The 21,165-nt window shown below is 41.4% G+C and overlaps 3 protein-coding genes across 5 annotated transcripts; 2 read left to right on the forward strand and 1 right to left on the reverse strand.

Moving 5' to 3' along the window:
* Nucleotides 1-2,184: 2,184 nt before the first annotated feature.
* Nucleotides 2,185-9,111, forward strand: LOC5505806 (sperm flagellar protein 1). Its single transcript, XM_032374151.2, has 8 exons — nucleotides 2,185-2,480; nucleotides 3,404-3,514; nucleotides 3,845-3,957; nucleotides 5,332-5,461; nucleotides 5,778-5,872; nucleotides 6,082-6,248; nucleotides 6,992-7,109; nucleotides 7,236-9,111. Exons 1-8 carry the CDS (start codon nucleotides 2,348-2,350, stop codon nucleotides 7,479-7,481), a joined length of 1,113 nt encoding a protein of 370 aa, XP_032230042.2. The 5' UTR covers nucleotides 2,185-2,347; the 3' UTR covers nucleotides 7,482-9,111.
* A 943-nt stretch (nucleotides 9,112-10,054) lies between these two features.
* Nucleotides 10,055-12,579, reverse strand: LOC5505810 (protein BTN1). 2 transcript variants are annotated; one of them, XM_032374149.2, is made up of 3 exons: nucleotides 12,263-12,579; nucleotides 11,647-12,145; nucleotides 10,055-11,187 (listed from the first exon to the last, which is right to left on the reverse strand). In XM_032374149.2, the coding sequence occupies exons 2-3, from the start codon at nucleotides 12,083-12,085 to the stop codon at nucleotides 10,274-10,276; spliced, it is 1,353 nt and encodes a 450-aa protein (XP_032230040.1). In that variant the 5' UTR covers nucleotides 12,086-12,145; nucleotides 12,263-12,579; the 3' UTR covers nucleotides 10,055-10,273. The 2 variants fall into 2 exon arrangements, with proteins under 2 accessions (XP_032230040.1, XP_032230041.1); XM_032374150.2 differs by having other exon boundaries at nucleotides 11,647-12,579.
* On the forward strand, nucleotides 11,928-20,235 carry LOC5505802 (calcium-binding protein P). Of its 2 annotated transcripts, XM_032374148.2 has the most exons (5): nucleotides 11,928-12,058; nucleotides 14,050-14,364; nucleotides 16,057-16,593; nucleotides 17,791-19,441; nucleotides 19,787-20,235. In XM_032374148.2, the coding sequence occupies exons 2-5, from the start codon at nucleotides 14,230-14,232 to the stop codon at nucleotides 19,942-19,944; spliced, it is 2,481 nt and encodes an 826-aa protein (XP_032230039.2). In that variant the 5' UTR covers nucleotides 11,928-12,058; nucleotides 14,050-14,229; the 3' UTR covers nucleotides 19,945-20,235. The 2 variants fall into 2 exon arrangements, with proteins under 2 accessions (XP_032230039.2, XP_001626567.3); XM_001626517.3 differs by lacking the exon at nucleotides 16,057-16,593.
* Nucleotides 20,236-21,165: the final 930 nt, after the last annotated feature.

Raw genomic sequence — 21,165 nt, forward strand, 5'->3', positions numbered from 1 at the left:
TAATATATATTATAATAAATCATTTTTTTAAGCACAGAATATTCACCTTGTTGCCCTCTATAAAACTACGTATCGATTTCCCTATATATTGAAAATGAAAGAAATTATTCTAATAAGAGTGGAAAATAAAAATAAAAATTGTGCGAAAATTTTATTATTAGGAAGAATCGAAGACGCATGCGTAACTTTGTAGGCACCCTCACGAATGTTATAAAGCTTCATTTATCATTGCCAGGGTTGAGTTTCAAGTCTATCCGAGAATGGTTCATAAAACATTGTTCTGACTGTGTCTCTTGTGAATTTTATCATAAGAAAATAGGTTTAGTAACTTAAAAGTGAAAGTAAAAAAAGGGAAAGAAAAATGACGAGAAAATATGTAATCAAGGTTGGTCTTGAACCTGCGCTTCACAAAAATTACTATACTATCGTAGCTTTGCTTGAAAATGAAAGGACTATAATAAGAGTCATACTATTTGTGTCGCATTATCGTTCGAAACTTTAAACAACATGTCAAATTTTACCTTTTCTTTCGTACTTAAAACTAAAATACACAGCACAATTAATTGCACTACCGTTATACAATGTGTGTTGTGAATGTAAATAATCTAGAAAAGTGCAAAATCGTAATTCGATCAATTAGTGGGGGCAATGTGTTTGGACCTTCTCAGCTCAAATACAAACTAACAAACTAACAACTTAATTGAGCCGCAGAGGGAACAAACTGCTTCAAACTCAGTCACACGCTCTTCAAAACAAGCACTTAGTTCCTACAAACACATCGAAACAAAGTCGCGCTCTCTTCGAAAATACACGCGCTGCTTCGCAAACTCACTCGCTACCCTCTTCGAAACATGCACCAATTGATTCAGACGCAGTCATGCAATTCTTCAAAACTGCACAAACTCAGTCTAGCATTTTCTTAAAAAATACAAATTGCTTCAAACTTAGTATAGGGCTCTCTAGAACAAGCGCCAATTGCTTACAACCAAGAAAATGTTCAAACGCTGTCGCGGTCTCTTATAAATGCACAAACTGCTTCAAAATCAGACAAGCTCTTTTCAAAACAAGCACAAATAATTAACGCAGTTTTCTTTATCTTAGGCTTCAATCAATTTTTTGTTTTTTTATCGCTTTGGAACTTTGTAAGTCGAGAATTTCAACGTAAACTTGCAGGAATTCGTGTTTACTACGGTTTTGCTGGCAGCCATCTTGGAAATGGACCCTAGTCCCTATCGTTTTAGAATATTGCAGGTCGCCCGCGCGCTCGCCCCAGGCTCTTTTAGACCATTTATGGTTGGTTCTCACTTGGACGTAAGCGCAAGCGGAACGCACATAGTTTTCCGATTCTCACTAGAACATAAGCGCAAGCGGAAGCGCAAGAGAACGCAACTGCGTGGTTTTCTTGCGCTTGCGCTTATGTTTGACCGATTCAGACTTGTTTTGCGCTTCCGTTTGCGCTTACGCTTGCGCTTATGTCCTAGTGAAAACCAGCCTTTATAAAACGACAGCCATTGATTGATAAGTGATGGTAACTTGTTCTAAAAAAAGAAAGAAGGAAAGAAAGAAAAAACACACTTGTTTAATCATTTAGACATTCTGAAGACGTGCATAGGATTACTAGCAAGAGAAAAACATTTGAACATCTTTGCAGATCTACTCGCGCTATGGGTGAGTGGTTTCCCCAGAGCCTGCAATCGTCGGATGTCGGTCGGCATCTGCGAGCATGGTCATACATAATAGTCCCTTGTTCTGAAGCCCTTGCCTCTTGAAGTTCTGGTCTCGGCCCCCTGCGTAGCGGCGCTAAAAGAATCGTAGCGACAGCCAAGGGAAATCTTTTCCCCAAGTAAGCGGCTAGAGTAGGCTACACTATGACAACAACATATTTGCCTTTGGTTGGTCCGATTTTGAATACGCATGAGCCTGGATGCGCTGTGCCTCGCCTACGAAGATAATTTTATCTTCTTCTTCTGTACTTTGTTTGAGCATGACGGAAATAATCCGTATTCTTTCACCGGAGGAAGGGAAGTGCATTCCATTTATTAGAAATGCATTTCTTTTTAATGAGGATTCCTTAAAACAACTTGCTGTACTTCAAAAAATTGTAGAAAATAATAAAAAAATTGGGCTACCTGTGCTGGTCTCACCCTCCCTACCCTCGGGACCATGAACGCTGACGTCATAGCAACAAGGTCGATGTCAGAAAACAATATGGCGGCTATCCAACCAGGCTGAGCTCAGAGACATGACTCAATCGCCCAAATAACAACAAAATAACGCGCACTGATTCTAACAACGCTACGGTGATACATAGTTGATATAACAGAGAGTTGGGAATTCTGGTTTCGATATGTCCACAGGGGTGGTATCGCCCACAGATGGCGATTTAGACGAAGATTCCTTGCAAGAGCTATTTACGTGGATAGACGAAATCCCTCTTTCAAGACCGAAGAAAAGTATTACTCGGGACTTCAGCGATGGAGGTCTGTAGAGTATTAGGAGCAGAATACATTAGATTCTTTTCCTAATTGGTATTCGACCGTTATTTCTTAAATTCAAAGTTTTGATTGAAGTTTTGATAGTTTGATTCAATGTCCAACATTTCGTTTTTCTGCGATTGTGTGGAAGATGGGTGTAGTATTGTTGTATTGTGCACGATAGCTGTTACCACCGGCAGCCAATTTAAAAACAATCGAGCTTAAAACAAAGCAGTTTCAATCATGAATATAATATTGAACGCTATGTAGTTCGTTTATTGCTTGTTAGTTAACAAACCCAAACCATGATAAAACAGTCAACGTCATATCCATAACTCATAATCAATCACTACTTTGTGATATTAAGTAGGAATGAAGAATGTTCTGTATAAATGTTTACTAAATAGCACTCTGTAGAATACATCTCAAATCTCATTGTTTGTTTCGAGCCATTATTGAATACTTTGAAGTTAATGATGAGAATACAGAGAAACGTTTAAGTACATACCATTGTCAGTCTAGAAAATATGTTTCATTGCTAATCTTCATGATTTCTAGCCGAATTCTAGATTTTTAGAATGAGCATGTGTGTTTTTATATTTTCATAAATGATTATTGTAGATGAATCTATGATAGACCTAGTACCTGTGCAGGAAACTGTTGGTAGAAAAGATCTTTTTTTTTCCTTGTTTTTTTCAGTTTAATTTAGTTAGCTTTTTGGTTTAGCTTTTTGTTTTTATAATAGTTTTGAGTTTAGTTTACAAAAATTTTTTAGTTTAATTTTTTGTTTCTATAGTAATGGCTTTGCTTGCAAGGAGTGACTTAGATAAATTAGTGAGACATAGGAAAGGGGGTCGTGACTAAAGTGATCATAAATTCCACCACAAGTACAGTAGTTTATCATTTAATATTCCTGTTGTTTTTTACAGTGCTTGTTGCAGAGATTGTTAAGAACTTCTTGCCTAAACTTGTGGATATTCACAACTACTCACCTGCCAACTCGCTAACACAAAAGCTTACTAACTGGAGCACATTAAATAGTGAGTACTTTTATAACAGAGGTCTGTTTACTGTCCTATTAGAGTGTATTACCAATATCTATTAAACAATGATCTCTGAGTGTATTATCAAAAGTCTGTCTGTAGGAAATATGTTAAGCACCACATGTAGCATACAGTAAAAATGTTTTTTTTAATGTTTCTTAGTTAAGCTGCCTATATTTTAGCCACTACAAGATTTGGCGCATATATATTTTAGGGCTGTCTAAACTAAAAAGCCTTCAGGTAATATATTGACATGTGTTTAACCAGGCCTATTCACATGACAGTGCTATTGTTATTTATTGGATGTGTTTTGTTTGTTATTTTTAGGGAAAGTTTTGACAAAGCACCTGAATTACACCGTCTCAGATAACACTATCAACAACATTGTCAACTGCAAGGCTGGTGCAATAGAACATGTACTGTTTGTCTTGCGAGGCAAGGTGAGCGCATCAGTTAAATGCTAAAGGTGGGAGTTGCTTCATAAGTCACTTGACTCAATGTGGGGTATAAAGAAAATAAAAACCTGACTCTTGCCAACAACTTTGAATACCTTTTCTTCTGGAATAACGATGGTGAACTCTTCCCTACCCATCCCCCCCCCCACCCCCACACACACCCCACCAGCCTGTCTTTTTAACAGGGACAATCACACCAGCATTTTATACTCACACGCAATACCAAGTCGTCATAAAGCTTCCATTTTCGTAGTCTTCAAGTCAGTAACTTACATAATTACAATTAGCCTGCGTAGCTGGCAGTTGTGTCGAGTTTCAGAGCATGCAGAGACTAGCAAAACAAACTAGGAATGATTCCCCATATTCACAGATAAAAACTGTTCTGAAAATCAACAAAACACCAGCTATGGCATGCTCAAGGAAGTTCACTACCGCAGAAGAGCTGCTGGAAAAGTTTATAACAATTTTGAGTTCCAAAATGCTGAAAGCTACTGTGCTGTGATCAGGCCTTTTTTAGTTGTGAAAAAAAAAGGTCACATCACAGCAGTGTTTACTTGTAAATCCTAATTAACAATGCTCGTGTCGCTGACAAATGCTTTGCCTGCTTGATGGATCAAGTTACTTTGTTTTGTACAATAAGAGAAACTCTGAAGCCAAAACAATTGCTTGTGATACAGACGTGTTTAGTGGTAAACAGCAATGTTTTTTCTCAGCTACCGACAGGCTTTGGTAAAAGACTGGTATTTCAAATCTTGCCATTTCTTTTCAAAGAAGCACGCAAAATTGGCACCTCGAATGTTCCCGAGAACCCTGTCATTGTGGTCATTTGCCCGCTGAAGTTGGTCTTCCAACTGCAAGCAAAAAAGCGCTTGAGTCTAATTTAAGTAAACTTACGATTCAAAATTCGCCTGTTAGGGCATCCATCTGCAGCATGAAAATATTGTAAACACAGGCTAAGCTTTCCACATTTTGTCTACCACAGCGTTTTTCCCCAAAATGTTCAAACTAATAAAAACTAAGACAACGATTTAGTGTGTACTGACTGAAAAGGAACACTTTTCTGAAGTTCCATTTTGCTATCTCTAAAAAAAGAAACTGCATTTAATTCAGTCAGAATAATTTTGATTTCATCGGCTGTCAGTTTTAAATTGGCTTAGCTTCCGACGTGTCACCCCAGAACTAGTCTTACTAGGAAACTTTTCCAGCGGCTCTTCTGCGGTAGTGACCATTGGGAGCGCCCGCAAAGTACGCTGGATCCTCGAGCATGCAGCTATGGAGGCTAACTCACAATCAAATATTACACAATTAGTCTACAGTTTGTGTATAGTTTCCATAAATCACAATATCCGATTGTTGCAGATTGAAAAGCACATAGCAAGAAGAGAAGCACAAGAATTGCGCAAACAGCAAAAAGTTTATGATGATTTCTCTCCTGAGGGACCTGTCAAAGATCACACTGGATTTAACACTGAAGAGTATTATCCTAATGGTAGGCAATTGTAAAAGGTCAGACTAGCTTTATAACTCTGAGTGTAGGATGGGAAAAGTGATTTTAAACTAAACTTTAGTGGTTAAAGAGCTTGGTGGCAAATGTTGTTGTTGAGAGTTTTCAATGTTTTCTTTTTTTTAATTTGTGGAAAAATGGAGACCCTGTGTGACAAACTACGGTACAGTAGTTCCCCTCTGTTTCCTGGAAGCTCCCTATGTTCTGCATACATTGTTCTTCATGATTTTTTGCTGATCCTATGCTAGAAATGCAGTTTAGAACACCACTTGGTAGTAAGATACCTGATACCTTTCCACAGGTGCTGATAATAACTATGGCTATGCATTTAACACAGTCCCAGGGTGGGGTCCTGGGGTGGTACCCACGGGCTACCCTATCCAGCCACAGCCTGAGGTAAGTAAGAACTTCCTGTCTTTTGTTTTTTAGGGTTTGCTCTTTTTGTCTTACCACACACAAGAAGTGAAGGGTTTTTTTCTTCCCTCTCCCCCACCCCAAATCTCACATGGGCAATCACACCAAGGTGGAATCAACACAGTTGACACCTGCATTTATCACATTTGTTCCATAAACAAATCTTTGATGAAGTTTTCTGTTTATATAAGATGAGTGGTTTCCATCCTGGAGCCCCCCCTGCAAAACCACCTATTTCAGGCACAAAGCAGGGGGATGCCGGTCCCCCAACAGAGGGCAGCTCTATGCGGCTGAGACCAAGAGGGCAATCGTACAATAATGTGGATGGAAAAGGTCGAATAAACCCTACAGGCAAAGGGTAAGGTTGATATTTGCACAGGTCTTTAAGATTAGATTTGGCTTCTGGTACTGTATGTGTTGTGTTTGTGTTGTCTCCTTAGCTCCAAGGTGTTCTGTTTGTTGTATTGTGTTGTGTTTGTTGTCTTGCCTCATTCACTCTAATATGTTCATTGATGGGTGTTTGTTGCATTGTGTTGTGTTTGTTGTCTTGCCTCATTCACTCTAATGTGTTCAGTGATGTGTGTTTGTTGCATTGTGCCGTGTTTGTTGTCTTGCCTCATTCACTCTAATGTGTTCAGTGATGTGTGTTTGTTGTATTGTGTTGTGTTTGTTGTCTTGCCTCATTCACTCTAATGTGTTCAGTGACGTGTGTTGCATTGTGTTGTGTTTGTTGTCTTGCCTCATTCACTCTTAATGTGTTCAGTGACGTGTGTTGTATTGTGTTGTTTTTGTTGTCTTGTCTCCTTTACTCTAATGTGTTCAGTGACATGTGTTTGTTGTATTGTGTTGTGTTTGTTGGTTGCCTTCTTAACTCTAAATTGTTCATTGATGTGTGTTTGTTGTGTTTTTTCCCTTGGCTTCAAGGTGTTTAATGATGTGTTTTTGTTGTGTTGTGTTGAATTGTATTGTGTTGTGTTTGATCTTCTTGGATCAAAGATATTCAGTGATGTGTATTTGTTGTGTATACAATAGCTGACCTCTGTTAATTAACCACTTTGAGGTGATAACAAGCTTATGAAAGGTGTTTTGTTGTGTTGACAGTGGTAAAGTAGCAAGGGCACAGTCTTACCAGGATGTATCTGTTGATGATCAGCCAAACTTACGGCTTATATTGGAGGAGAAGGAACAGGCTTTACTTGCCTCTCAAGAAACTATACAGGTAACTTGCTTAATGTAATTCTGAATCCACACCTATACGTTATAAAAGTTTGATGACATAAGATTGATGACTAAAAAAATTTCCACATATAGTTTGTCCTTATCTGATTTGTGCTGTGCATTGTAGATTCTTCAAGCCAAGATGCGGCGACTGGAACATCTCTTGCACTTAAAAGACTTGAGGATAGATGACTTAGCAAAAAGACTGCAGTCAGCTACCCATCCCCTACCAAGGCAGCTACCGCCCCAACAAAACGCGCCTCAACCAGGGACCATGGATACAGGGGTGCACCCAGCCGTCATGCAGCACCCCTTGCATCACCCTAACCCACTACCGCCCCTTAACCACCACCAGCCCATGCAACAACAATAGATGGACCAGTAGGGGGGCCCTGCATCACCCTAACCCACTACCCCCCCCCCCTTAACCATCACCAGCCCATGCATTAACAGCAGATGAACCAGTAAGAGGGGAACTACATCACCCTAACCCACTACCGCCCCTTAACCACCACCAGCCGACTCTACAACAGCAGATGGACCTTTAAGAGGGGAACTACATCACCCAAACCCAAGACCACCACTGAACCACTACCAGCCATGCAACAACAGCAGATGGACCGGTAGGGGGGCCCTGCATCACCCTAACCCACTACCCCCCCCCCCTTAACCATCACCAGCCCATGCATTAACAGCAGATGAACCAGTAAGAGGGGAACTACATCACCCAAACCCAAGACCGCCACTTAACACTTCCCGCCATGTAACAACAGCAGATAAACCAATAGGGGGCCTGCATCACCCTAACCCACTACCACCCCTTAACCACCACCAGCCGACTCTTCAACAGCAGATGGACCTTTAAGAGGGGAACTACATCACCCAAACCCAAGACCGCCACCTAACACTACCCGCCATGTAACAACAGCAGATGGACTGGTAAGGGGGCCTGCAACACCCTAACCCACCACCAGCCGACTCTACAACAACAGATGTACCAGAAGGGGGGAACTATATCACCATTATCCACTACCGCCACTGAACCACTACCAGCCATGCGACAACAGCAGATGGACGAGAACTGGCAACCCTGAGCCCCTTGCTGATCCCCTCACTTCAAACTTGTGCCGTTTGAAGTGTAAGGTCCACAAGGAGCTAGTTCATACCTCCTGGTGGCTTGCGCCTGTCTCACAGACAAACAGAACTGTACATACCGATCAGTAAGAAAGGCTTTATGTACTTTATTGTTAAAAAATTACAATTGGTTGCAACGCCTTTACCAGAGACGACTTAACAAATACTACGTGAATAAGAATATGGCCTCGAAGATCTCCTATTATTAGCTGCGCCCTTTATGGTGGCACAGACGCCCTGCAGTTATACTTGTATAATTCTGCAGTGTTGTGTTTAAGGTATAGCTTTTAACAAGGGCTGAAATATCTCCGTGTTCTCAAATAACACTTCCATGGGCTTGTGCTAAACCTCCAATGGGCAGACATTGACACAAGGCATCGAGTTGAAGATTCTCTAGTAAACGGCGAGCAGCAAAAGTAAGATTTAAATGATGCTGAAAATATTTATAACTAAGTGGTACGGCCAGTGAAGTCTTCTTTTCTTTGTCATTCATTTCCTTTCCACTTGCTAGACTGAGAAAGGAATGTGTGACTGATTCATTGAAGAAGCTGTCAGATACATAATTACCGCTGTCGCCTTTGATTGAAGTTTTTCTATACTGTTTAAGACATTTTGATGCTTTTGGACCAAGAAGGGCAATTATAACTGAACATTTTAACCTAACAATGTTAAATACCTATAAGAATTGTATCTAAAGGCTTTACTGTATTGATATTATTGTAAAACCTGGCCAGCAACCTCGCCCTGAGATGTAGTCATATACTAAAAAAAATTTCAGTATATCATTGTAAATAAGAATTTTTTTTCTTTTATTTTTTAACATACGTACTTCATTATCAATTATAGATAAAAATGTATTATTTATCGTAGCATGCCCCGTCTGATTCATTTTCTCTTTCCCCCGTCTGATTCAGTCCCCCTTTGTCCCCGTCTGATTCAGCCCCCTTTGTCCCCGTCTGATTCAGTCCCCTTTGTCCCCGTCTGATTCAGGCCCCCTTGTCCCCCTCTGATTCAGTCCCATTTGTCCCCGTCTAATTCAGTCCCCCTTTGTCCCCATCTGATTCAGTCCCCTTTGTCCCCGTCTGATTCAGTCTCCCTTTGTCCCCATAATATAGTCCCCCTTTGTGCTCGCTGCTCGACACTGGTCGCTCAAAGCACATTTCCACCGTGCGTAACGCTCGTCTGGGGGATCTCAATAAGAAGATTTCATATCATAACGGTGGGTTAGAAGCGTTTTCGACGGGTTTTATGTCACACTACAACCTTGACGTTGGAGTTATGAGCTATTTCTTTTTCGCAAAGAGTATATGGAATGTGTCTCTTTATAATAAATGCAATTTGAAGGCGTAATATCCATGCGAATTTACGTCCAATTGCACCTTAATTTAACAAGCATTACTGTTTCACTGCAGCCATCAGCGCCGCAAAAGCCATCTGTTTTGTATGGGGTGTCTTTTAATCATTTGTTTTCACTTGTTCAACCTTCCACCCTCAGTGGTATTGGGAAAATCCGTTGGGCAACGCTGCGGAATACGGGACCGCTTGAGATCCATTCGAAATGACACAGGAGTAGTTTTAAAATCGAAAAGTATTCCTTAGCGCTGTAAGCCTGCGCATCTTTTCCTTCCCTTTTGGCGTGCGGGATAATAGGGTTGTTGAAGGCGCGTGCCCAGGATTGGCTGAGGAAGGGGGGACGCAGTTATAGCTACCATATGTAAAAAGCATAGTATTTGAAGATTCACCAATAAGAAATTACTTACTTTTTAGCCGCCAAGGGGGGGGGGGGGGGGGGGGGGGGGTTGCGCACCCCCTGTGTACGCGCCTGTGTTTTCAAGGTAAAGGGAGGGGAAAGAGAATCCCAGGAATCACTGCCAACGCAAACATCCCACACTTCCTCAATCCTGATTACGCATTTGCCCAGGTAGACTTGCCACAACCCACTTTTGGGGTCACAACTATACTTCCCGGGACTTAGATTTGCGTATCCGTGGCAACAGCTCTTGGTTACCAGGGTTACGCAACTAATTCCTCTTATCTATCCTCCCACCCCCTGTCTATCTCTCCGTCATGCCGTGTAAAGCAGTAAGCTCCCAACTTCAAGTCTCCTATACAATGTGTTCTCAGCCAAGGCTCCTGCCAAAGCCCTACAAACCCGGCGCACATCTTACCCACTGCGTTCCCAATAGTTATCAAGCCCAGAGCGAACTCCTTTCTCTTAGTCTCCGCAATCGTCTTTGAAACTGTGTGCACGGAGTTAACATAGATTGAGCCCGCGATGAAGCCTTCAGTAAAACACAAAACAAGTACAGCGGAAACGTAAGGAATGAACCGGAACCATGACAACGAAAGAAAAAGTACGAAGTGCACAAACTCGAGGATAGCCAGTCGCCACGTCTGTCTGACTAAAATGTAAGGCAACAGAGATGGCAGCAGACAAGCGAAAAAGAATATATGCGAGCGGCCTATAAACTTGCCGATATTATAAATGAGGATATAGTACGGGTAGTGGTCTCTGGGACTGAACGTCGAGTTTGGAAACGCCAGGGTCGTGATAACTGCATGATTGGAGAGATATTCGCAAAAATACGTCAGGAAAAGACTGAAAATTAGAGGGGAGATTTCAAGTGCCACCGACAGTTTGTCCCGCATTGATAGTTGCGCTTTGGGTGCCGTTTCTACTCCATTTATGTCTGCCACCCCGCTACTCCCCGATACTCCACCCTGTTTATCTCGCATCTCTTCACTTTTTTCCCCTTCCGTTAGTTGGCTGCTCTTAGACGAGTCATGAGTTTTCGGTCCTTGATCGAGGTGGGCTCTTTTATGCTGGGATGCATGCTTGAGAGGCCCCTTATCGAGAGTCCCGAAGAGTACCAATAGAAAAAGTGGCCACGGTATTGTTGACATGACGGTGGTACGAGGAGACAAGTCGATCCACGTGGTTAGAGCTGCGCAAAACAGAAAACACGACAAGTGAGAAAACAAAACTACAGTAGTGAGAATTGGGGGGGGGAGAAGCTAAGAGAATAAAGGAAAAAGAGATGTAGGAATTGGAGGCTACGTCGATCTTGACTCGTCCTTGAAAGAGTTAATTTTCTGATAGTGCGTCGATATTTTCAGGTGCGTCACGAAGCACATTAAAGGTAAGTTCTTACTGGGATGCAAAGCGCAAGCTAGTTGCGTTTCGATGCGCTTGCTAATGCGTTTCATTGGAATGGAAAATCACTCGCAAAGTGCTTGGGGTCGCAATGAGAACCATTACCTTTAACAACAAAGGCGTCAAAGCTGTGGCAATCTTTTAATTATTGTTTTGTACGCTCTTAGTACGCTCTTAGTGTAATACTCGCTGGTGGGGAAGGATTGCGTGACACTAAAAGCGGTTGCTAAGCAGACAAGTTTGTACCTACCAGTGTAGTAGAATGGTCCAAACAGGGACGACATCCCGATGCCCGCTACAAACGCGTCCACCGTGACATCCCCATAGAACGCAGTCAGAGACATGATGGTGATCTCACTGCACGCGACGCCGACCTCTACCACGCTAACCCCGACAAGGCGATACCCCACTCGCGGCGCCAACACCAAGGTCAACAGTCCACCCATGAAGACGAATGTAATCACTGGGATTTTCACATTGTATGGCACTCTTTGGGTGACCCAAGGTATTGTTGACTTTACCGCGATGACTGGGATAGCAATGCAAAGAATCACCGTGGTGGTAGCGATTTTGCTCCCGGATAAGAAGTCCTGCGCCGCCGTAAGACACATCTCGTCGTAAACCATGGTCAAAAGCCCAAAGGCGAAGAACCACAACACAGGGTGAGATTGTTTCCTTGTTTGGTCCATCTTTTACTTTGACGCTCCGTGATCTTCCTATGCAGTGCCACAGAATCTATGACCTGTGACCTGTAAAGTTTATCACACCTTCAGACCATGTGAAAAAAAATCTTAGGTATGTCTAAAAAGACCAAACAGAACTGCTGTTAAACACATGAGACTTTTTATATGAAAAAAGCGATTTACCTCACTGCAAAGCTGTCGGCTGTTTTAATTTGCCCAAAGTTTAACACCATCGCTGTTCTTTTTTCGTCAATATTTAGGTTCTGTTTCTTATATGTGTTCTTTGTTGTCAATAAATAATTGAATAGTAAAACACCAAAAGACAAGTGCAAGTTAGCCATTCGATATCCATGCCACGTCACCTTCCATCAATATCTTTGATTATCAGTAAAAAAATAATGGAAGACTCTGGTTAATCTTGTCGCCCGGGCGAGAATTAAGTATTTGGATTCACCATAATAAGTTTTGGGATGTATTTTGTTTTGTTAATTGGATCGGCCTGTACGACAGGTACCCGCCGGTTCGTCTACCCTGTTTGGACTCAGGTAAACACATCTGGGTCAAACCCACTTTTTTAAGGCTGGTTTGGACAGCACGATTTACTCGTATTCAACTTGCCCACGATACCTCTACAACTCTAGTCGTAGAGTGTAAGTCAGCCTACGACTGGGTATATTCGAGACTTGCCTAGGCGCCGGGACCCTCGTTTCAGAATGCGCGAGCCCGAGACTTTTGTCAAATTTCGGAATCCGAGCCCGAGCTTATCCGATCTCTTAACAACCGAGCCGGAGCTTTTTTTTTCGAGCTTGTTTTCGGATAACTTGCTCGAGGTATGTCATAAACATCAGTTGAAAAAATAAGTTACAATACATTCTTGCTACACTACGAAAAAGAAGGGGAAACCCATAGCGTGGTAACAACATAGAACAGATCGCCTTTGAACAAAAATTTGGGACCCTGAGATCGAGAAATCGGGAAACGAGAAAATCCGCCACTTCAAGTCCTGGTAAAAAAAAGCGAGGCTCCGAGACCCCTAAAATTTTTGGAAAAACGAGACTTCGAGACTTGCGTAAAATGCCGAGATTCCGAGACTTTGCGAAAATTTTGCGAGACTTTCGAAATTTTGGGTACCAATCGCTACCCCATGTAATTCAGGGATAAGACAGGTCGCGTACGACTAAATCTTTCCGTCTTAATCAGCCTTTTAACACCACTGTGTAACAAAACTTATGAAACGCGAGCCGTCATGGTCGCAATATGTTGTTTTGCTTTGTTACTGTTTTTGTTAATTTTTTTGTTTCCCGCAATATCCATCGCTGTCATGCCTGGCCTACCAATGACTACCCTAAGTAACATTAGGTTCGTTAAACGACGTCCCCGCTAAATCGAATTGTGTTTTTAGTTTCCTCCTGACTTAGAATACCTTAGAATATTGTGAGCGCAACCGATTTTTTTAACCAGGGAGCGAAATAGTTCCCACTCCAACAGCTTCCCTACTCTGTGGGGGACCTACAAGTCCGTCATTTCGGTTTCCGGATTGCAACGTTTTTCCCATAAAAGGATATCCAAGAATTTAGATTAAATTTTTTTTTCGATTTAGCTTGGAAGTTCGAGTTAGCTGGGAGTTGGAGTTATCCGAGTTCGAGTTTGCGGGGAGTTCGGGTTATCCGAGTTCGAGTAAGCGGGGATTTCGGGTTATCCGAGTTCGTGTTAGCTAGCAGGGAGTTCAAGTTATCCGAGTTCGTGTTAGCGGGGAGTTCAAGTTATCCCAGTTCGTGTTAGCTAGCAGGGAGTTCAAGTTATCCGAGTTCGTGTTAGCGGGGAGTTCGAGTTATCCGAGTTCGTGTTAGCGGGGAGTCCGAGTTATCCGAGTTCGTGTTAGCGGGGAGTTCGAGTTATCCGAGTTCGTGTACGTTGTTAGCAGGATTTTTTTTTTTTCCACTGTATTTCTTACCCAGGATGCCTTGCAGGAGGTGAAATACAGACCATGTTGGCGCGTGGGCCTGGGTCCTAATGGCGTCTCGTTCGATCAAGACCTTTATCTCACAGTGAGAATGGAATCCTAGCAGATGCCCTAAACTCGCATCCGATCTCGCTAAACACTCGCCCGGGGAGCTACTGAGCACCTTATCGACGCTTCAAAGGCCGAGATGCCTCAACAGCAACATCCTTTGCCGAATGGATGGGAAATGACCGTAGACCCGAATAGTGGTCGGCCTTTCTTCATCGATCACAACACTAGAACGACGACATGGACCGACCCACGAACCAACAAACAAACACCGGTGAGTCCTGAGTCTTTTTTTAGAAGACTTGATCATGGTGGTTTAATCTGGTAAACAAACAAGCTTGCAAACATTAGACGCAATTAAATGTGCTTTGTTGGTGCTGGTTATTCTGTTATTTAATCTTTTGATATTAACTTAACTTAATCAATCAACTATTGTTTGAAGATTAAAAGTGTAATATAAACTCCATTTAATCTTTTTTAAATTTTTACCCTTTTTTGTATAAGGCATAAACCCCGTTATGTAAATTATAAGCTTATTTGAAAATTTACGGACTTGTATACATTACGTCCTATTTTTATTTAAGATAATTAAAAGGTGTTAGATAATGACATAGTTTAAAAGGTAGGCTCAATTTCAAGCTCATTTCTATGAGCCTGCAATCAACTCTCCCATCGATGGCTAGATGAATCCTCCGTGTTTTATTCCCTTTTTTCAAATTTCAAACAATCAGGAAAGGATTTAATCTTTTTTAAATGTTTACCTTTTTTTGTATAAGGCATAAACCCCGTTATGTAAATTATAAGCTTATTTGAAAATTTACGGACTTGTATACATTACGTCATATTTTAATTTAAGATAATTAAAAGGTGTTAGATAATAACATAGTTTAAAAGGTAGGCTCAATTTCAAGCTCATTTCTATGAGCCTGCAATCAACTCTCCCATCGATGGCTAGATGAATCCTCCGTGTTTTATTCCCTTTTTTCAAATTTCAAACAATCAGGAAAGGGCCAGTCTAGCTCTAACACAAAAGAGTGCTATAAACATTAAAAGGCTAACGTAAAAAGCTTGAAACTGATGGGTTAGCAAAATCTTTGTTTAGTGTTTCTGATAAAGAGTTTTTGGTATTTAATGTCAATAGCTTTCAATTATCTTTTATACAGAAAGGAGTTGTTTAGGCTTAGGAAAATTGCTCTTCCAAAGATTAGCTTGTATCAGAATGTTTACAAAACTTGGTCGATGATGCAACGCCAAAACAATATAAAAGGTTAAAAAAAGTTTGATAACACACTTCCCGGCCTTGGTAGGATGGGAGAGAAGTTTGACAGTCTAGTGAAACCCTTATTTTACTTTCAAAATTATCAGAAATTGTGATGAGCCAGCAAGTGATTTCTCACATCTGTCAGCACTTTTCTCTTACTTGTGCAATTTAGTGAGCTCACCCTGGCTGTGAATTGCTGATTTTGAACAAAGCTACTCCTTTGCATATTTGTCTTTTGTTTGCCTTTTCGAGGTTTTATTAGTGTTTAATAGCAGAAATAGGTGTAAAGAGGTTGCATAACAACAGAAGTGACGTCACTGAGAAGCATGTCAGACCAATGATCAAGCCCTTAGAGGGGCCAATGAGGCCTAGCGACAACTGGAAATATAGCTTAAGGAGAAGGACATTCTGTTTATTTGCATATGTTATGTGCACAAGATAGAAAACGCGTCGCAAATATAGAAGTACTCCTTCTTTTCCTACCAATTATTTTAAAAACAAATAAAATAAATTGAATATTGATTGTCAATTTTATGCTCATGATATTCAATTTTGGTCAGTGAGAGTTTTAAATATTTATTGCCAGAAGAATTATGGGTAATACTATCAACAGAAGCACACTGCGTAAGCTTGATAACATCACCCAATAGTAATCCCCTGCTGTGCCCATATATGGTAATCTTCTGCTGTGTGGTTGATTGCCAGGTATCTTTTCCTGCTGCCAGCTCTCAGTCTATAAGCCAGAAACCATGGCAACAATCACCTACGTCAACTCTCCAACGAACTTCCCAGACTAATAACGAACTGTCAAATGCATTGAACACTCACCCCAAGAGATGGCCACCAGTAAATACACCACCTCTGATGTGTCAAGGGCCAGGAAATTTTGTATATGGCACCCAGTTGAATGTACAAAATACTGGAGTACCAGGGACATACTCTAATATACCATCTACACATTTGCCAAGTTATAATCTTCCAAACTCAAATTTCCAAGCATGGTTGAACATCAAATTAGAGGAGAGTCAAACCAAGGGAAAGGGTAAAAGCACTCAACAAACAGACGGACAAACCTTGAAGTACCAACAACAGAACGCTTTGCATCAACAGAGCGCTTTGCAACAGCAGAGCACTTTGCAACAAGAAAACAGTTTCCAAGGGTACAGAGACAGAGACGAACCCCCAAATCCTGGGAGAATACAGCTAGTATATCCTGGGAGTGCACAGACAAGCCCTTATCCAGTAAGTCAACACTCACTTACATTCCAGAACATGCTACCAAAGCACTCTGCTATGGGAAAAACACAAAGTAACACCATCCAGACAGGAAGTGCAGTTAGTCCAGGACAGAGACTGCCCACTATCTCACAATTGACTTATTACCAGGGCACCCAGAAGGCTGAAAACATTTATATTGGAAATACCAGCCAAACTGGACCAGTCATTTGTGCTAATCAAAGACCACATAGTGATACTTTGCCCCTAGCTACAACTACTGTAGCTGGAACTCACACACCTTATAGCAGTTTAGGATCTTTTCCTGGGCAAAACGTGCCACAGAATAACCTCTGGAATGGGCCAGACAAAGCAGATTCACGTAATGCAGAGAATGAAACATTTACTAACAATAAGAAGTCATTCAGTTCTATACCACAAAACCCCTTTTGCAAATCCTAGGTACATGCCTCAGGATACTTAGTGGCGAGGGGGAGGACCATGGGGTTTTATGGCACATCAATTGCATGGACCTCACCCTTTGCATCTGTAATAGTATAAGGCTAATCTCATTTATAGTGTACACCTATTGCTAAATTTAAATTGATACAAAAGCAGTAGAGTTGGTAGTCTATTGCAACCATTCTGGACTTATCAAGCTAGCCAGCGCTTCAGCCCCAGTAACAGTGGCCAAGTGTGATTTGTAGCTTATTTTTTTATATATATTAGAAATCTAGGAATATGGCGCTTACATCAATTTAATTTTTAGTTTGGCAGGTTTTTGATGAGAACTGGTAAAGGACACAAATTATTTTGTGTCTGATCTCAAACCTAGAAAATCGTTCTTGAAAATCTGTTAGTACAACTAAAATTTGAATTGTGTAACAAAAAATTTAAAGTCATCTGTCTCTAAAACTGCATGAATACCTTTCATAATATCCTAAGTAAAGAGTGATTGCCTGTCCAGCTCATATTATTATTCATATTACTTATTTGTTATTTCCCTCAATATATGCTAATGTTTTTTACTGATGCAATGCAATAGGTGATTTTATTATCTTTAAATTAGGATTTGTATAATAAGAGAATACTCCTAGAATGAGTATTTTCACTGGACTCTCCCCTTTCACCCTGGTCGTGCCCCCATACCATTGGTGATGTTCTCTCTGCGGAGATCAATAGATTTGTGAATACATCTGTTTATTTATTCTCTATATTTTTCAGATGCCTACTTCTTCTGGACCTTTCCAAGGTAGCTACACTCCGTCGTCAACCCAGCAAAATTACCCTCCATCATTATCACAGCAGAGCTATGCACCAGCGACCCAACAAGCCTACCCACTGGAATCACAACAGAACTATCCTCCAATGTCACAGCAGAGCTACTCACCAATGTCACAGCAAAGTTTCCCACCAACATCACAACAGAGTTTCCCACGATCAGCACAACAGAGTTACCCACCAACATCACAACAGAGTTACCCACCAACACCACAACAGAGTTACCCATTAACATCGCAACAGAGTTACCTACCAACATCACAACAGAGTTACCCACCAACATCTCAACAGAGTTACCCACCATCACCACAACAGAGTTATCCACAAACATCAATACAACAAAACTTCCCTCCAACCCAACCACCAAACAACTCTCAGCAAGGAAACTTGCAATCTGGACCCCCACAGAGTGCACAGCAACCAATAGGCACACCACAGGGTAACCATCAAGGCATGCCACAACACCCAAGTCAATATTATGGTCAGAAATCCCCATTCCCTCCTGGTCAAGCCCCTTATCCAGGAAATCAGCCACCAGGACCATTTTCAGTTCAGAACAACACCAGTCAAGTCCAGTCAGCCCCTCCCACATCGGCAAGTTATGGACCTTACCCAAGTGCTGAGTATAATAATTATTATTCAGGAGGTGACCCGTATGGCCAGGGAAGGGTGGGGCCTAAGATGGATGGCAACAAGCACCAGGGACCATCTCCACTACCGCAAGCATCTGCTGACAGGGGACAAACAACTCCTGTAAATGCTGTACATCCAGCAGGCAGTAACCCAACTTCAGGGTCTGGAAATTATTTTCCAGCACAACCGGGATACCCAGCAACTAGTACCATGCCCAGTGGTGCACCTAACACAACTCCGCCAGGTCAGCAACAGTTGCCGGCAAGTGATGAGAACTTTAATTCAGGGGATAAACGGATGCCTGGTCCCCAGCAAGAGCATCCACTCTACCCCTCTCAAAAGCCACCTGCACAACCGAACGATCTTGGAGCTTACCAGAACTACCCTGGACAGGGAAACGTTGGTAGCCAGGGTCCACGAGAGGGGAATCAGCAAGGCTACCAACAGAAAATACCTGGATCTCCTGGACAGACATTTCCTGGAAATGGACCACAACAAGCTACTCCTGAACAGCAATGGTACCCTCAATCTGGAACAAATAGCCTACAGTACCAGGGAGCCATGGCTGGAAACAACCAGCCACCCACAAGCACCATGCAGTACCAGGAAACTACTAGACAACAAATGGGAACTACACGTGCTTACCCACCACACCCTTATGCTCAGGTTCCAGCCCCATGTGGAAATGTCCAGCCCCAACATGGTCATCCAGGAATGTACCCTCAGCATCCTCAAGGCAGTTATCCCCAGTATCACGTACCACAGCAGCAATATCCTGGACAACAACAACCAGTTAACGGTCCACCTCACCTCTCATCTGTACCTCAACCACAGCCTCCTACCAGTCGAGGAGGCAGAGCATCCAGTGCACTTAAGGACTCCAGGATCAGAGGAATCGACTATGTGCTGTGCCAGGCAGAAGAAATGGAGCCAAGGATTATGAACTTTAGTGGCCGCAGAGGTAAAAGAATGTGTTGTGTACCTATGAAATAAAAATGCTACAAATAAGAAATGAAAGATTAATCCTCTTTGGTGTCAGGGCCCATCACTTGTCTCAACTTGTGGAATCATAACCAATTATCAATGTACTTAGTTATAGCATTTCAAATTCATGCTTTTCTTGTGAAAACACCCCACACCCAAATCATAATCAGTGCATTATTTTTCTCAGTCAACACGTTAGTCATGGCCATGTATCTAGGAATTACTCTTCACTTCATAAATTTGTCTGTATACATTCTGTTAATCAGAATAATCCGTACTACATTTTTCACTTTTAACATTTCTTTAACATGTTTACTTCCAGGTGACAGAGAATATCTTCACCTTGACGAGAAACTAACACGATGCATCTTAGAGCTAGACAAAGTACAAACAGAAGGAATGGAGGATGTAAGAAATGCGAGAAAATCTGCTGTACAAAGAATACAATCACTCATTAACTTACTGGAGTCCAAGGGCTGAATAATACATCAAATGAGGACATTATCATCACCTATACATTCTCGCACATGGGGTTACAATGGAGACTTATTGTTTACACTGTCTTAAATGGGTTTGGATAGGAAGCCAAAGCTGTCATAAACTGTTTTACCCTGTGCATGGATAAAATCAATTTTCAATATTTTATCAAATTTAAATCTGACATGTTTCAATATTATATTTGTGCCTATTGTAAATACAAATTACTGTATCTAGTATTACTATAAGTTTGACCGTCTTAAAGTTTATTATGCTCTCAATTTTCCTCCAAAATCTTAAAATTATTAATGGCAAGCTATCTTATATCTTTTTATTAGCTAGTGACTAGCGGGGTGATAATGCAGTTTGGGAGGAATAATGCAGTTTGCTGAATAGAAATCCTAAGCACAAGATTGTTGATTGTTGAATTCTTAAGCATTTCATTGAAAATATAATGCTCTTGCATTATACATATGCATATATAAATAAGCAATTTTACTTAATAAATAATTGAAAAAATTTGATGACTTGAATTTTATTACCTTATCAGTTCATTATTCTGTTAAGTAAAGAGATTCTCTCCCTTTTCTTCTTTATTTCATCCCCATGTAATGTTTTATATCCTTTTGTAACCTTTTATATCATTTTTATATCTAGCATATTCAGGGCTGAGGCAAGAATGTTGAGGCAGGGGTTTCAAGTGAGGCATCCTTAGGCCACATACCCTTTGTATTTACACTTCTTTCCTTATTTCACATAATATCATCATAAGCATCAGCATGAGCCTCAAGGCAGACCCATACTCTTGTGTGTACACAGTGTGCATCCCCTTGGTGGCCAATTATGCTTTTTCCATATGATATGTATGTGGGGAGTAAATAGGTTCGTAGATCGGCCGATTCGGCCCAGAAATGCTCAAATGCTCACGGATTACGGTTTTTGATGATTATTTCAGCGGATTGGGGGATTTTGGAAATACGTCGGATCACAGATCTGTTGATAATTTGGTTGCAGATTTCGGATGCCATTGTTTATTTGTCAAACCATGCGGATCTAAAAATATCTGTGGATCCACGGATTTGCCCCGAAAATGTAGCGGATCAGCGGATTTATATACCCCTATTCACCCCCCCCCCCCCCCCTGTATGACTGCACACCCGCACTCAGCCAATCCTGGGTATGGGCCTGATACTTGCCAAGATTTTGGAATCTATGATCTATCAT

The sequence above is a fragment of the Nematostella vectensis genome, chromosome 11 (genome assembly GCF_932526225.1).
Source record: "Nematostella vectensis chromosome 11, jaNemVect1.1, whole genome shotgun sequence".
Classification (NCBI taxonomy): domain Eukaryota; kingdom Metazoa; phylum Cnidaria; class Anthozoa; order Actiniaria; family Edwardsiidae; genus Nematostella; species Nematostella vectensis.